The 17,352-nt window shown below is 53.1% G+C and overlaps 1 protein-coding gene across 5 annotated transcripts in view; it reads right to left on the bottom strand.

Annotated features, from left to right (window-relative positions):
* TTBK1 (tau tubulin kinase 1) overlaps nucleotides 1–17,352 on the bottom strand; it is a 158,981-nt gene that overhangs the window by 29,171 nt on the left and 112,458 nt on the right. For all 5 annotated transcript variants that reach the window (XM_039530539.1, XM_039530540.1, XM_039530541.1 and 2 more), the window contains 3 exons: nucleotides 16,034–16,253; nucleotides 11,700–11,875; nucleotides 6,969–7,527 (listed from right to left, as the gene is read on the bottom strand). In XM_039530539.1, coding sequence (XP_039386473.1) covers nucleotides 6,969–7,527; nucleotides 11,700–11,875; nucleotides 16,034–16,253 — 955 coding nt within the window. The remainder of the gene's footprint in view (nucleotides 1–6,968; nucleotides 7,528–11,699; nucleotides 11,876–16,033; nucleotides 16,254–17,352) is intronic.

Here is a 17,352-nt window from a genome sequence, read left to right as displayed (position 1 = left end):
AGACCTCCATCATATCCCCCCTTAGTCGTCTCTTTTCCAAGCTGAACAGTCCCAGTCTTATTAATCTCTCCTCATACAGAAGCCGTTCCATACCCCTAATCATTTTTGTTGCCCTTTTCTGAACCTTTTCCAATTTCAATAGATCTTTTTTGAGATGGGACGACCACATCTGCACGCAGTGTTCAAGGTGTGGGCATCAGCATTTACGCACCAGCCCTGTTCCACCAGCATCCATAGGCAGCGGCTGCAGAGAGAGCCCCTGAGCTAACCCCAGTCTGTAATCCCCTCAACATACTCCAGGGGTGGCCAACCTGGGGCTCTGGAGCCACATGCGGCTCTTCAGAAGTTAATATGCGGCTCCTTGTATAGACACTGACTCCAGGGCTGGAGCTACAGGCACCAACTTTCCAATGTGCCCGGGGGGTGCTCACTGCCCAACCCCTGGCTTTGCCCCAGGCCCCAGCCCCACTCCACTCCTTCCCCCAAGGCCCCCGCCCCTTCCCCTGAGTCTGCCGTGCCCCTGCTCCCCCTCCTCCCCCGAGCCTCCTGCACACCACACAACAGCTGATCGCGGCGGGCGGGAGGTGCAGGGATGGAGGGTTAGGTGCTGCTCAGCGGTGCTGCTGACGGGTGGGAGACACTGGGGACCGGCGGGGAGCTGATGGGAGGCTGCTGACGTATTACTGTGGCTCTTTGGCAATGCACATTGGGAAATTCTGGTTCCTTCTCAGGCTCCTTACTCCAACACCCATATACCTACACATAGAGCTGGGTGCTAGCGCTGGGTACAGTACAGGAACTCTGCTAGGGAATTCCTGCCAGTGGCGGATGAAGATAAACGTGTCCATGCCAGTCCTTTCCAGACTATCAGCTGTCTTCAGCGCCACTGCGTGTGAGGTGTGCTGCCAGGCTCGCAGCCCCTAGCAAAGCCCCAGAAGGGTCTGTCTTGTCCCCACTCTGGTTAACATGCAGCTGGGGTTGTCAAGAAGGTTAACGTCAGGGCTGCCGTATGCTGGTGGCACACCGTCCTAGCTGATGCCTGACCCTGCTGGTGCAATAACTCAGTGCCCAGGCTAACCAGGACAGTTGTAAAGCCTATAGGAGGGGAGAAGTAAGCGGAAGTGGCCAAAGTTATCTCAGCACCCCCGGCACATGGATTGCGCCTGCCCTTCAGTACTTTCAGTGTCACCCCGTTTCGAGATCTCCACGTGGCTTCTCAGCTGTGTCGAATGAGGGAGCAGCCTGCCTTTTCTGGAACCGTGGCCCTTTATCCACCGCTTAGTCCCAGCAAGTTTTGATTCCTGCTATTGCAGCTAATGCAGAATGTGGTGTCCAGGCTCTGTGGAGGGGACTCCTGGGTAGCCCCCAGTTTGCCTGGATACCAGATGATTTCTTGGTGATGTTTAAGGTGCTGGTTGTGATCAATAAAGCCCTAAATGACTGAGGCCCTGTCAGTGTTTGTTAATCCTGTGGCATCCAGAGAGCTGGGGCTGGCTGTGAGCACTGGGGTTCCCCCTGCTTTCCAAGCTGTGACTCTGGTGGGTTTAAAGCATGTAAGTGCCAGGAGACTCACACATCCGTGTCTAGAAACGGGAATTTGCTCCCAGACCGCAACGCACAGCAGCAACCCACCTCGTTAGTACCTTTGCTAGCCACCAAGGAAGCCTCGGGGAATCACCTCTGTGCCATGGCCCCTTTGTGCCAGCCCAAGCAGTGTGCTGAAGTCCACAAGTCCCCTCCCTCTCAGGGAACAGCCCTGCTGCGGGAGGTCCACTGTGGGGGTGGAGCGCTGGCTCTGCACCTCCCTTAGGAGCAGGAAGCCCTTTGGGTAGGCGCCCCCAGAGGCAGGAAGGGGGCCCAGTCAGGACATTCCTGTGCCCTGGCTGCTCTGAGCTGCTGCGATGGCTCGAAGGCACAAGCTCGGGCAGCCCTCAGGGCTGTACAGAAACTCCATGTGGCCTGCACTGTGGGCTGAGCTGGGCCAGCAGCCCTGGGGGTTGAGGCATGAATCCCCCCCACATCTGCGCCTCGGCACAGTTCACCAGGCACGCTGTTAAAAAGTTGCTTTTTCTACATTGTTTAGCCCTGGCTTACCGTTCCCAGTGATGCACCAGGCCGGACCTCCCCAGCCTGACAGCCACAGGCAAACTCAAACAGCTGCGGGACGAGCAAAGAAACAGGACACTTGTAGCAGAGGCTCTGCAGGAAAAGTCTTTATCAGACCCACTGAGGCAGACAAGCAAAGAGCGGCCCTGTCAGAGGCAGTGGACACTTGTTTTCAATGCAGGGCAGAGGGACAGGAGCGGGAGGAGGCGCCGCAGTGGCTGCTCCAGCCCTGGTGGGGCCTGCTCTTGCCTCTGCCCCGTGGCTTCCAGTGAAGGCTATCTGGCTAGCTAAGCGCGGTGCAAGTGAACAGAAGGAAGGTAAATCTCTTGGGGTCTGGGCAGAGACAGCAGGCGGAGGGGCTGGCTGACTAGGTATGTTGAATGCGTTGACAAATATCTGAAAATAACGCACCAAGGAAAATCCCCCCAAACACAGGTCAGAGGAAAGCCGGGGAATGCGCAAATAGGGTAATTATATTCTCCCATCCTCACTTCCCCCTGCAATTCTAGCTGCCCATGGTGTCCCTTCACTTCCTGTCCTAAACCGATGCCTGCTGTTTCCAGGCATGTTAAACAGCTTTCCCATTTCACTGCCCTGGCTGTGGCTGCATTGCAGCAGTGTCATGATTTGTGGGTGTGTGCAGGGTGCCTATATAGCTATGTATGGACCATACGGGAGCCAGCAAGGGCTCCGGTATTTAGGATGCCTAGCACGCACTGGGAATGCCTGGGAGCTGTCACAACTCCTGCAGCGGCAGGAGTGGGAGGGACAGACCCGTTCTATGTTCCCCTGCATCTGACCACACTGGACTTGGCCCGTGGCCCCAGCAGCCCAGGCCCCACTCTGAGAGCACCCCAAGGGGCAGGAAGTCCCCCGGTCCCAGGGGCGGAGGGAAGAGAGAGCCGAGCAGGGCTCCCTCCAGCCATCCCTCTGGATCCAGCACATGGCTCTAACAGTCCAGACCTCACTCTGGTGCCACCATGTGGGGCAAGAGTCTCTCACCGCTGCACTGACTACGCTCCAGACACACCACGGGGCACCAGAGGCCCATCCTCCTCCTGGGAAAGCAGCCGTCTCATGCCGCCAGCCCTGTAGCTCCACTGACAGCAGCCGGTGCTGGGGCCTCAAACCCTGCCCTGTTACAGCTGCACACAACGGGTTTATTTTTACCATTTACAGATAACCCAGGACATTCCAGAGAAAGGGGATGTAAAAAGAATGAGAGCCAGGCTGCAGGGCCAAGCGTGACATGCCAGATATAATTGTGCACGCACCAGGAGACGGCCTTTAATGACATGAGCACGCACTATCTATTCCCCAGGACCAGGCCTCACTCGGTGCACAGCACAGGCACGCCAAGGGGCACAAACCACCATAAACCTGGCCCTTCCCACCTGTCAAGTGCTTGACTGCGGCCACCTCTAGGGTGAAGGTTGGCTGCTATTAACAGCGCACACAACACTGGGCAGTGCGTTCACGGCTCTGCTGTCCCTTGGTTCTCCTCTCACCTCTTCGACGGCACTTCCAGCATCCCCTTGGTAGGTCCTGTCTCTGCTCCCTCTGGGCTTTGTCCTTGGTCCCCTGATCGTCTGGCTGCACATCTGAGTCTGGAGCGGCCTCACCTGCTTGCAGGGATTCAGCCATGGTACCATATCGGTGCTGAGGCCTCAGCCACGGGTCTGCCTCTGCCCAGACCTGTGCCCATCTCTCTGACAACACCCAAGTAGCCCCCGGCCAGGCTACACTCAACACGGCTAAAACAGGGCTCCCTGTCCTCCACAACCTACTCCCCACTTCTGCCGTCACCACCGCTCTCCTCGCCATCTCGCAGGGCCAGGAACTTCAGAGCATTTTCTGCTCCTCCCTCCCACCCTAGCTGTTACTAGCTTTGCTGGTTCTCCCTCCAGGACCCTTCCCTTCCATCCCAGCAGCTCAGACATGTCCCTGCCCTGGGCATATCCCACTGGGATTACTGCAGCTTCCGCTCCCACCCAGTTCCCTCTTTGAATCCCTCCCGTGACTCCCCCTTGCCTTGAGCATCAAGCTCAGCGGCTCAGCCTCTCCGTCTAGGCGATGCACAGCTCTGCCTGCACCTCCAGCCACATCCCACCTTGTACTCTTTGTGCTGTCAATGATTTTATGCCCCTTCTTCCTTCTCCTACCCATGGCTTTGTGCCTCCTTCCATCATGCTCCTGTGCACAGACCAAACTCCCAGTCCTAGTGCCCAGGCCTCTTGCTCGTTCAAACCTGTCCTAAAGAATCAATTCTGCCACGAGACCAGAGACGTAGGTCAGGAAAAATCCCTCTCCATCTCAGTGACGTGTCTGGGGAAGATGAAGATGAAGGAGAATAGCTAACAGCGGCACGGGCTATGCAGACTGTCTCCTCTCTGTGTCAGTTCCTCAGACAGAGACTGTTTTAGCTGCTTCATGTACAGCGCCTGGCACGCTGGCAAGAATGAGGAACATGCTCCAAGAAATGCCAAAGTGTGCAAAGGTTTTCAGAGGGGACCAGTAGTCAAAATCCCGGAGCGCACGTGCATTTGTGTTTCTATCCTGGGCAGCAACTGGCAGACTGTAGTCACTGTCCGTGACTTTAACCTGCTGCTTTGAGACATTTTTCCTTTTGGACTCTGGTATCTGGGTTTGGATAAGGCTCCTTCCTGCTTCAGTAACAGAAAGCCAGGCACGCGCGCACACACACTAGCAGCAATCGCACTCTGATAGATTCAGTCATTCAGTCTAATCCCCTTGGAGAGGAGGAGCGAGAAACCGCCATCCTTTCCAACAGCTGGGAGATGCTGGGACAGGACGGTAGCTCGGTCGCTAAATGGGTAACTCCAGGAAGGTACCGCTGTAAAGAGACGGGATTGCAGCTAATCTCACGTGTAAGCAGCAAACAGAACTGGAGGCCGGGCTCACAGAGGTCCAAGGGAGTTCAGTGGGACCAGGAGTGGGTCCTGTATCTACACAACACCACCTGTGGCTATCGCCAGCCGGTACTGCAGTGAGTGGCACCTCCGCAGACACCCTGCACGGCTCAGCACGATGCACTCGCACGCACGCTGCCTGGTCAGAGCTTTAACAGACTCTCAGGCTTCCCAGAGTTAGCTCATGGCACGCAGGCCATGCTGCGCGGACGGAGCCCCTCCACTCACCAAGTGTTACAACAGCCAGCTGCCAGGCCGGCACAAGCCAAGTCCCCCTGAGGGAGGGCTGGATAAAAGCATGCGGGGGGCACAGCTCCTTTCCCCCACCACAGGGCTGGCTCGGACAGCTTTCCTCCCAGCTGCCATCCTCCTCCCCACCCATTCACTTCTCACGCAGGAGTAGAGGCTTCGTGACTGCCCAGTGCACGGTGCTCCCCTCAGCGCTGTGCTGTGCACTGAGAGGCAGTTGTAGGGTCTAAGCATGGCTGTATGTGAGAGGGAAAACCAACCATTCAACCAAACCCGGCGCTGGCCGGCAGCGCTGAGCGGCCACGCGCCTGGATCCAAGCCCAGGCATGCGGGAGCGGCTAGGAAGGGCGATCTGATGCAGAAGGAACATGGGAGAAGACTGCATCTGACAGCACGCGGGAGACTGGGGCCGCCTGGCACGTTAGTAGCAAGTCACCCATAAGCACATTATCTCCGTGTCTCCTGCCACAGCTATATCTGTCCCTGGTGAGCCCTCTCCCATAACTGCAGGCCCAGCTCCCGGGAGCAGATGCACAGCAGACAGGACGTTCCCAGGGTTCTGTGTATCTGCTGCACATCTCTAACCCCTCGTGGGGCCTTACAACTGACATGGGTTCTACATGGGACAGAACCAGGGGTGCGCCGGGCCCTGTCCCCCTGCACATGGTTTGTCCTGTGATTGTTTCCAGTAGTTCTAGTCTGCCCACAGTGGCTACAGCCCCACACAGCAGCCCTCGCTGCTCCACACCTACAGCCCGGCAGACTCTGCATCGCGCAGGGCCTCGAGGTGTTGGGAGGAGATGGGCCACCTGGGACTGCTCGCTGGCCCGATGGAGGGTCCCATGGGGCGAGGCGTGATATGACTATGTCCTGGGCACGTCTTTGGGAGCGTGCCTGCGTCAGTTTGCTGCTTGGGGAGCCTCACGGCCATGCAAATACCAGCCCCTGGCAGAAGCGCACATCTGTCCCTAGCATTGTATTTTCCCTGGCGTGCAGACAGCCCTTTCCTGAACGTCTGGGAGACACAGAGCACTTACCGAGCACGCCTGCAAACAACCCACCCCTAACAACAATGGGTCTGGGCGTCCGCTTTGCGGTGTGTATGCGTATGCGTGTGTATGTCTGCAGGTGTGCATTTGTTCAGACAGATGGGGATTATCCGGGGAAGGGGAGTTCACGTACACACTTCTGTGTTCTTAACCAAGTTTCATTTTCAAAGAGCTGTTTTGTGACCTGTCCCCGCCAGGGCCTGCCCCAAGCCGGCCCTGGGTCAGATCCGAGACCGTCTGAACACCACCGCTGCAGCCCTCTGGCCTGCCTAGATCCAGGGCGGAGGACTGAGAGACAACCCTGCCTGCTCTCACGGACACACCCAGCTGCCATGACGAGAGTCTCGCCTTCCGCCCGCCCTTGCCCTGACACGGCTCAAACGGACCCGGAGCAGGTGGAGATGGTCACAAGACACGCTGAGCACTGGCGTGGTCTGACCAGTACTGGGAGCACCTCTGACGTGTCAGCCTGGACAGGGCGAGTTTACAAAGGCACCAGTGCTGGGATCAGCAAAATTCCCGAGTGCAGCAGGGCTTGCCCAGATGGCACCTTTCCTAAGCTAGGTGAGGAGGCTACGGGGCAGAGAAGGAGCCCAGCGCAGTGGGTGAGCTGCGGTTCCTTTGTACGTCTTACCTGTCTCTGAGGCCCGGTTGGTTCGGACTCCCGTCTGTGCTGTCGGAGAGCTGGTGCTGAGTGTAAGGATAACTGGGCTGGGCTTCCTGGCTGCTGTTCAGGTTTGATGTCAGATACCGTTTGACAGTGTCCTTCATGCCTGTGTGAACTGTCCTCCTCAGTCACAGGCTGCATCCCCCATGTTCTCCCATCATGGACCTTTGGCCGGACTGCAGCTTCTGCCCCCAATCGCCTCCTCTCCTCGCCCTCTTCAATCGGCCTAAGCTCCTCAGGCTCTTCGTCTGTAGTTCCAGAAGTGCTCGGCTCAGCACCCGGGTGAAAGTCCTTCAGCTCCGTCTCTTTATCAATGATAACCCACTCCTTGCTATCAAAGTCCTCCTCCTCCGCCAGCGGCACGGAGCGGAAAGCATTGCTGAGGGCCTCGTGATCCACGGACGCAGACACATCCATCCTGCCGCTTGCCTGACGGTCTACTTGGCCAGTGTCGATGGACAGCATCTGTGCTGGTTGGGAGGAACACACCAGCCGGGAAGGGGAGCAAGGTAAGTCCACGCGAGATCTGAAAACAAGACAAAGAAACCAAGATTTGAGCCAAGATTTAGGACCACAAGGACATTAGGAGCCAACACATAACCCACATGGTTTCTCAGAAAACCCATGTGATCCCTTCCCCAATTCTCTGCCATACACCCAAGCAATATATAACCCAGCTTATCCCAAAACATGTAACTAGAACCTACAATGATATAAAGAAATCCCCTCCAAATTGCTTCAGGATTAGGGCCAACTTCATGTTTTTTCCTTTTAAATGACTACAAGGAGAAATGGGAGTTACACACCACTTCAGGCCGCTCTCCTTCTGGTCAGTCTGTGTACAGGAGCACTGTGGTTTCCTGGCACCATGCTTCCTACAACCTGATGACCAGTCCTCTAACCCAGACTACAAAAGTGCCTTGAAGACAGAGGGAATACTGGATGCTCATTTCATATCAGGGTTTTTACAGCCTTCCCAGGCAAAAAAACCTAACTGGCTTCAAGACTGAGCTTGACAAGTTTATGGAGGGGATGGTCTGATGGGACTGTCTACAGTGGCATGTGGCCCATCGGCAACTGCCAGTAGTAAAAATCCCCAACAGCTGGAGAGGGGACACTGGATGGGCAGGGCTCTGAGTTACTACAGAGAATTCTTTCCCAGATATCTGTGTCTGGCAGGTCTTGCCCACGTGCTCAGGGTCTAACTGACTGTCATATTTGGGGTCAGGAAGGAATTTTCCCCTGGGTCAGAAATCCTGGGGATTGTGCCTTTCTCTGCACCGTGGGGCATGGGTCACTTGCAGGTTTAAACTAGTGTAAATGGAAGATTCTCTATAACTTCGAGTCTTTAAACCATGATTTGAGGACTACAGTAACTCAGCCAGAGGTTATGCTCTATTACAGCAGTGGGTGGGCGAGGGTTGGTGGCCTGCAGTGTGCAGGAGATCAGACTAGATGATCACGATGGTCCCTTCTGATCTTAAAGTCTATGAGAGTTTGACTTCAGGTGCGCGTGCGCCCCATGCACGTTTGATCAGAGATTTTCAGTAGCAGTGCTCATTTGGCCTGCACACGCACCCTACACATCCTCATGCCCTACACCGAGGCTATACAGGGCTGCATGGGTGAACTCCCCTCAGTTCTTTCTCCACCACAAAGTCCCTCAGAGGAAACTTGAAAGCAGAGGGAAAGAAGGCTGGGTAGTGGCGCACCCACAGGGGGCACACATTGCAAAGAACTCCAGTTCCCGTGTAGGGCAAGTAAGTGGAGGTTACTTATCTGTAACTGGAGGGTCTTCAGGATATGTGGTCCCTATTCATCTTCCACGTGTGACTACGCATGCGCACCATGAGCCTGAGTCTGGAAATTTTTAGTAGCAGTGTCCATTGGTGCCTATGTCTAATTCCCCCATGGGAGATTTGCAAGCAATAGTCGAACAGAAGGTGGGTGCGAGGGCACAGAAGTGATGGCTGACTGTAATACTGCTGTCCCCACAGCTGTGTCTGTTGTAGAAGACTGGACCAAAGTATAATGAGCAAGGAGCTCCAGGTAGCTGCCTGACATATCTCCAGTAGAGGTACGTCTCTCAGATATGCAGCAAAGGTGGCTTGTGCTCTGATGGAATGAGACCTCACTCCCTCCAGGAGAGGGATGCGAGCTAGTTGGTAGCAAAGGATAATGCAGCCAGAGATCCATTTAGAAAGTCTCTGTGCAAATAGAGCTTGACACCTTGATTTCTCTGCTATTGACACAAAAAGTCTAGGCATCTTTCTAAGTGCTTTTGTTGCTTGTAGAGAAAAGGCCAGCACTCTTCAGACATCTAGAGAATGAAGTGGTCTTTCCTTATCAGACTCATGTAGTTTTGGAAAAAAAATTCGGTAAGTGGGTTCTTTCTCTCATGTGCAACTCTGAAATTACTTTAGGGATGAATTCCAGGTGGGGGTGAAGAGAGATCTTTCCTTTATGAAAGGTATATACAGTAGGTCTGCCACGAGTGTGCCTAGTTCACTGATTCTTCTAGCTGATGTGATGGCAACTAGGAAGGCAACTTTCACCGAGAGGTGGGACACAGAGCATGTGGCTAAAAGTTCAATGGGAGGTCTGGTGAGAGATGAATGAATGAGGTTGAGGTCCCATTGAGGGGTTGGCTTCACTAATGGTGGGAAGGATCTAAGAAGTCCCTTCAGGATGTAGGTGTGAGGAAAGGAGTCCCCACTCAAACTTTCTACAGGCTTTGTCTGCCAGACAAGAGAGGCTAGAACTCTGGATAGAATTATTACTTTGGCAATGATGCTGGCTTTTTCTGGTGAGTAGACTGACTGAAGCCAGGTTTGACAGCAACAGAGATGGAGCCTGGCAAATGGCATCATGTGTGTGCATGAGACCTTGTGGCCAAGGAAGGAGAGGCAAGTGCAAGGTCTGAGGGTGACCTGGTTTATGGGGTCTCCTTGACATGGAATCTTTTGTTAGGTAGATCAGCTCTTGCTGCAGTCAAGTCCAAGGTCACTTCTATGAAATTTATGGACCTAGTGCAGAGGGACTCTGAATTGGTAATGGTCTTGACCAACGAGGAACCTGAGGAACCTTCTGTGACCTGGGTGAATGTGCACATGAAAGTATGCGTCTTCCACACTGAGAGCCACAAACCATGTGCCCTCTTCCAGAGAGAGGGAAATATTGATGCCAATGTGATAATTCATTCAAAAACCAGTAGAAGAACACTTCAACCTCCCTGGTCACTCAATTACAGACCTAAAAGTTGCAATTCTTCAACAAAAAAACTTCAAAAACAGACTCCAACGAGAAACTGCAGAACTGGACATCATTATATTAGGCTTGAATAAAGACGGGAGTAGATGGGCCATTACACAAAGTAAAAATTATTTCCCCGTGGCAATTTTTCCTCTACTGTTACTCACACCTTCTTGTCAACTGTTTGAAATGGGCCATCCTGATTATCACTACAAAAGTTTTTTTTCTCCTGCTGATAATAGACCACCTTAATTGATCACTCTCGTTACAGTTGGTATGGCAACACCCATTTTTTCATGTCCTCTGTGTGTATAGATCTTCCTACTGTATTTTCTACTGCATGCATCTGATGAAGTGGGTTTTAGCCCACGAAAGCTTAAGCCCAAATAAATTTGTTAGTCTCTAAGGTGCAACAAGTATTCCTGTTCTTTGTGTCTGAATCCTGATGATCCCACACCTCCCTGTGTCATCAGCAGGTTCAGATTTCTATCCAAACCACACCACAACAGCCCCAGTGCTGAACTTCATGGCATGCTCATTTCCTACCTCTACCCTAAACTGCTCCCCTTCCTCATTACGGCCAGTGCGGCCTCGTTCCCCACGGACCTCACACAAGGTTTTCCTGTGGCCTTTGCCACTCGAAGTCAGGGCTTGTGCTCCAGCTTCCCAGTGCGCTGTGCGCACACACAAGCACGCTCCCCCAGCCAGGAGGTGAACGGGTGAAACGAGCACGTTCAGGGACAGCAAGGTAAACCCCAGTCTAGGTGCGTCCCATTGAACTTTGCCTGGCTAGTGGTCCACTCCCACCTCCCTCCTGCTGCCAGCCACGTGCTGTGAACACTCTCCGGTTGCTAGACTCACCTTTGCCTCCCTCTAACAAACCGCCTGCCCTTCCAGCTGTGACTCCCTGCCCCCACCAGCGACTGACCCCCAGCCCCTCTTCCTGTTGCCAAGCCTCCAGCAACCCCTCTGCACACCTGTCCTGCCATCCCAGAGCTTCTAATATCTCCCCCCGAAGCCACCCTCCTACTGGGACTCTCAAGAATGGCACAGCCCTAGACTGCCAGCCCTTCAGACCTGCTGAGTTTCCAGCTGGGAGAGCAGCAGCATGCTGAGTATAAAACAACTGGTTTCTCAGTGCCAGCAAGAAGCCAGCTAGCAAACCAGCCAGGTGTCCTCTGCACAAACGTCTCTAGGCTTCACAAGAGAGATGTGGCGGTTTTATAGAGGGGCGAAGAGGAGGAGGAGCCTACGTAGGCAGCCCCTGCATAGCGTGTCATGCCAACAAGAGTACCAAAAGCCAGAGAGAAACTGAGGCTGAAGAAAAACACTTTACAATGTGTTACAAATCCAGCCATACCCCCTGCAGGGCAGGAGGCCAGTGGGCTCGCTTGCCCTTCATTTCCCAGGGCATAGCAGAAAGGATGCTGTGGTGTGTGAGCAAACCTTCTCTCGTGTAGATCTGCTTTGCCATCGGCAGTGGACTGGCGCTCCGACTCAGGGCTGTTCACACGACGGTATCTCAGAGAGCGCACTTGAGTGGTAGGGGAGTCTGGAGGCGCCCGTATCGGGGAGCTGGGGCAGACAGCACTTCTCTGTTCCTCTTCCATCATGCACTGAGTCTGTATGGGGGAAAACACAAAGAATGTCAAGGAGCTGATGGCAGACACGGGGGAGAACCCAGCACGGCTAGGACGCTCGCTCTGGGTTTGAATCTCTCCCGTCTCTTCCTTCCAGAACAATACAACCACAGCTGTCCTCTCATGGCCTGTGATGGCTGTGCTTGGAGGAATGTAGGGGCTTGTCAACACACGAAAGCTATTCCACATGAAGGAAGGGGGTGAATTTAAAGCAGAACCGCTGTCCTGGAATAACACCTTGTGTGGACCTCTTACTTCAGAATAAGAGGGTCTTTTCTGGATGAGCTTCATGCACCTCCTCAACCTAATCTATTCGTGTGTTTGGAGTGAACTCGCTTTTAAAAAACACTCTTGCAGCAGCTAAGGGAGTGGAGGTGGGCAAGGGAGAATCATCTCTGTCACACCACCTACCCGGGACCCTGGCATGGCTGCCCGGGGCCTGCTCCTGTGCCAGGGCTGCTTTTCTGGCAGGGGCTGGGTGTTATGTAGTCCCTGGTCTTCTGGCAGCACTCAGGGGCCCATGCCTGACTTGGGCGCTGTTGTGCTGGCAGCAGATGGTCCCTGCCCCACAGAATTTACCATCGACACAAGACGTGAGTGTAACAAGCAGGAGGGAACTGGGGAGGGAGGACAAGAGGAGTACCAAGGTTGTAGTGCTATAAGTACAGCAGATAATGCCCCCCAGAGGGGATGTGGCTGCACCAGGTAATGGTATTTTATACTGGTAGCTATTTCTGTAGAGGAATGGGAATAAGCCAGATTGGGATAAGGCCCCTTTTTAACAGCATACCTGCGTCCGCAGTTGAGGTGGGACTGGTATGTCCCATCAGTGAAAAATCAGCCCCCAAGAGACAGTGGCACAAACTGTGTGTGCAGAGCAGGCCTGACCGTGGACATATGCCAGAGGATAGAAATCATTTAGACTGTATGTGAAACAAAGAGCTAAATAATGAACCGGCCATCCCTGCTGAGTACGTGCCCAGGATCAGCTGGCGATTTCCTGCAGCGATCACAGGAGAAGCAGGTCTGGAGGAGATGGCAGTGATCTTGTGGGCTAGTCCAGGGAGGCAGCTCTCTGCACAAGGGGCGGCGAGGAAGAACGCGGGACTGAGTTGTGAAGGGCTGTAGGCCAAGGAGCCTGATGCAGTGGAGAAAGGGAGGCCAATGGGAGGCTGTGGTCAGAGTAATGGCTGACCGGGAAGCGGATCTCAGCCCAGGGTTTTGCATAGCTTGGAAGGGAGCAGGGAGGCCAGAGGCAGATGGCTGCAGTAGTGAAGGGGGGAGCAGCAGAGGGCCTGGATGGGAGAGAGAGAAAGGGTTGGATCTGAGAGATGTGGAGAAAAGTGGCAAGGTCTGGCTGGTGCCTGAATGGGGGGGACAAGAGGGGAGTCAGGGCAGCCCCAGGGCTGCAGGACAGGATGCCCAGAAGGACAGTGGTGGTGTCAGCAGTGGTGCAGACAGCAATGGAGAAAGGAGAGCATCAGACGCCGCCACTGCATTCAGTCTGGTGCTGACGCAGCACAGGAGGCTGGGACTGACACTGGAAGCAGCGACACAGCTGGGAGCTTACTTACATTGAGCAGCAGCAGCTCCTCCTGCCCAGGGGCTGACTGGGACTCATCTGCAAAGCGGGATTAGCTGCAGCTCTGCTGCTGTGTCCTTTTATCTGAAAACACGCAGCACGCAGCTACAGCCTCTGGAATGGGATGGATCACTTGATGATTACCTGTTCTGTTCATTCCCTCTGGGCACCTGGCATTGGCCACTGTCGGAAGACAGGATACTGAGCTAGATGGATCCTTGGTCTGACCCAGTGTGGCCATTCTTATGTTCTCTGACAGAAAGAAAAGGAGAGGCCTGAGTTTCATGGGGCGGGATGATATGCCCCCAACCCTGCTTGGTGTAAAGCAGCTGCAATTTTTGTTCAAGTTCCTGGGAGCTCCAGGTGCTCAGCACCTGCAGGAGGTCCTCAACTGCTTATCCCGGAAACTGGCAAGAAACAGCAGCACACTCATACTGATGGAAGGTCACCCTGGTCAGAAGAGGCCTCTCTTATCTGTGGGTGACCTTCCGGCATGGCTCACCAGTGCTCTGGCATTCAGCACTGTCAAGATGTACCATTACTGTGCAGAAAGGAGGTCTGAATGCCCCCTTTGACATGAAGGCTCCTGGTATAACTCACATCTATCTCTAAAGGAAATCAGACTGGCATGATAGGGGAAGCCAAGTTTTCCAGGCCCAGTACCTTGTATGTAGCATCCAGCAGGAATACAGAGAATGACGAGCAAAAGAAACCGTCGGGAAGGAATGTCTATGGCTGCCAACTGGAGCAGACCAGAGAGGGAAATCAGACCAGCAGCACTTGCTCCAAGACTAACAATTTGACATAACTCCTGCATGAGCCAAAATGAGCACCCACAAGGAAAACCACCAAGTGGATTTGCTGTGCCGGGGCTGTCAGGGGTGTCTCAGGTCCGAATGAGAAGCTGCAGTATATTTGGTGGCTCTCAAGAACAGAAAAAGCTGAGGTGACTTTTGGAACCAGGAGTTACAGATTTTTGTGGCATATGGTTTCCACAACATGGACGTAAGAATGTAAGACATGATGGAAACAAAGCTGCCCCATTCTAGTGTATGATCCTGTCTCCACTACACACCAGTCTCTAAGGGGAACATGCCAGTCCACAATACTTGCATCCAAGAGTTTTAAATGAGTTGGCTGTGATGCTCTCCAGACTAGTGATGTTAATTTTTAATAAATCCTAGAATACTAAGTAGCTCCAGAGGCCTGGAAGAAATCTAATGCCGTGCCAATATATAAAAGGCATGCATGGAATGACCCGGGTAGCAACAGGGCAGTTAGCCTACCATTGATTCCAGGCAGAGCCGTGAAAAGGTTGACATGAGTTTCAATCCACAAAGACCTAAAGGATGGGAATATAATCCATGTCAATCAACAGGCCTTTGTGGAAAAAAGGACTTGTCAAATGAACTTGATATCATTCTTTGACAAGATCACAAGTCCAGTTGATAAAGATAACCACGCTGACATTATATACTTGGACTTTGTACCACATGACACTCCGATAAAAAAAATTAGCACTAAAAATCAGTATGGCACCTATGAAATGGGTGACAAACTGGCTGACAGATCTCAGACCTAACTGTTAATGTGGAATCATCATCCAATGAGAGAGTTTCTAGTGGGGTCCTGCAGGAACCGGTTCTTGGTCCGAAAATATTTGGCATTTTTATTAATGATCTGGAAGAAAATATAAACGCCTTGGTGAAGAACAGATGACGAAAGATTGGTGGGCTGGTAATTCATGATGGGAACAGGTCACTGACACAGAGTGATCTGGACCACTTGATGAGATGGCAGTAATCAAGTAATACATGTTTGTAAACAATGAAATCCAAGGTCATTCATCTAGAAGCAATGAATGCAGGTCACATCTACTGGATGGGGGCTCTGTCTGGGAAACCAGTGATTAAAGGTCTTTGGGATCCTGGGGAAAATCAAGTGGACATGAGCTCCCAGTGCAATGCTGTGGCATAAGGCTAACATGAAGGAATATTGAGTGGGAGTAGGGAGGTGATATTACCTCACTGGTGAGACCACTGCCGGGTACTGTGCCCATTTCTGGATTCTACACGTCAAAAGGGATGCTGACAAACTTGAAGTGCAATTCAGAGAAGAGCTACAAGGATGATCTGAGGTGTGGAAAACCTGCCTATCAGTGATAAACTTATGGAGCTCAAGCTATGCAGCTTATTCAAGAGAGGATAAAGAGGTGACTTGATCTTGGTTTATAAGTACCTACAAGGGAAGAAGATGTCTCATACTACAGCAGCTTCCCAAGGGATGGGGCAAATCTTCCAAAGCTTGGAGTCTTTCTATTGAGCTGGGATGTCTCAAAGACACACATTAGTTCAACCACAAGTGTTTGGGGTAGACAGCATCATACATGTAGCAGGGAGAAAGAATTCCCTCAGGGCAGCACCCACTGGGTGAGGTTCTCTGGCCTGTGTTATACAGGAGGTCAGACCAGATGGTCACAGTGGTCCCTTCTGGTTTTAAATCTACGGCCTGAGTTGGGCACGCACATCTCACTGCCGGACAAGAGGAAGGTTCCTTACTTTGCTGATGCTGATCCTGAGTTTGTTGCGGTTCACGTCTGTCTCTTCCCAAACCTCGGTCTCGTTGAAGGCCATGTTAGGAGCCTGGCCCAGCCCTTCCACCGGCCGGCCTGTCAGGATCGGAGGAGCATTCTCTTGGTCGCTCAAGTGTTCACCCTGTAGGACATCTTCAGTGTTCTCACGCAGCAAGTCCCCAGGAACTGGAGTGACGTTAACCACCCTACGGGGGACATCAAGACAAGACAACAACTCTGATCACAGAGAGAACCAGGACCCTGATATATCCTGCACCATGGACCTGCCTCAGCGCCCCACGCCATATGTAGGAGCTGCCAGGCTGGCTGCATCAGGGGTCGTAACCTTCCCCAGGCCAGCAACCCATGCCACAACAAGTTCACGAAACTCCGCCCCTCTAGCCACAAACAAAGGAAGGGAGTCCCCCAGACCTATACGTGACCCCTTGGGGGTCACAACCTCCAGGCTGAAAACCCCTGCTTCAGAGAAGCTGCTGGACTCCCCAGAATAGACAATTAGGGAATAGCCTGCTGTAGGGGAAGAGTCCACCTAGCCTCAAGCCAATGGAGCTCCATAAACCTGACCCACGTTGTCCTACCCAGTGGGATGGAGCAGGTGCTCGTCGTCCAGGTATGACAGGACTCTCACAAGCACCTAGGCGACTTCAGAGAAAATTCCAGTTGCCTCCTCTTGGATTGTGCTGCTAACCACTCAGAAGATTCTAAACATGCCACCCGCACATGTCTATTCAAAGCAAGTGTCAGACAGGACTGACTCAGGGTCCACCTACTCCAGTCTCCTGTCTTGGACGGGGTCGCTTCTGATGATCCAGCGGAAGGTGAAGGAATCCTGAAGAGGCAGATATGGGCTAAGCTACCCCCACATTAGGTTTTACCCTGATCTCTAACAGGTAGAGATTGGCTTAAACCCCAGAATACAAGATCTAATATCCCTGCCAGAACATGGCAGCACTCGCTATTAGAATGCTAGATATTCTTGCCACCCATATAAACATTCAATCTCTTTCATCTGACAAGCTCCCAGCCTCTGTGACTTCCTGTGATGAGGAGTTCGAGGTTAATCACACATTCTGTGAAAAACCATTTCCTTTCATCGGTCATGAATTTGCCACCTTTCAGTTTCACTGACTGTCCCCTATCCTAACGCTGTGAGGCGGGGAGAAGAGAACGTCCCACTCCCCTTTTCTGAGCCCTTCACTGCTCTATCGACTGTAGTCACGGCCCCTCTGATTCGCCACCTCGCTAAAACAGGCAATCCCAATCTTTTCAATCCCCCGCAGGAGG

Source organism: Mauremys reevesii, linkage group 3 (genome assembly GCF_016161935.1).
Source record: "Mauremys reevesii isolate NIE-2019 linkage group 3, ASM1616193v1, whole genome shotgun sequence".
Lineage (NCBI taxonomy): Eukaryota > Metazoa > Chordata > Testudines > Geoemydidae > Mauremys > Mauremys reevesii.
Note: the sequence above shows the minus strand (reverse complement) of the source record. Positions and strands in the feature narration are given on the sequence as shown.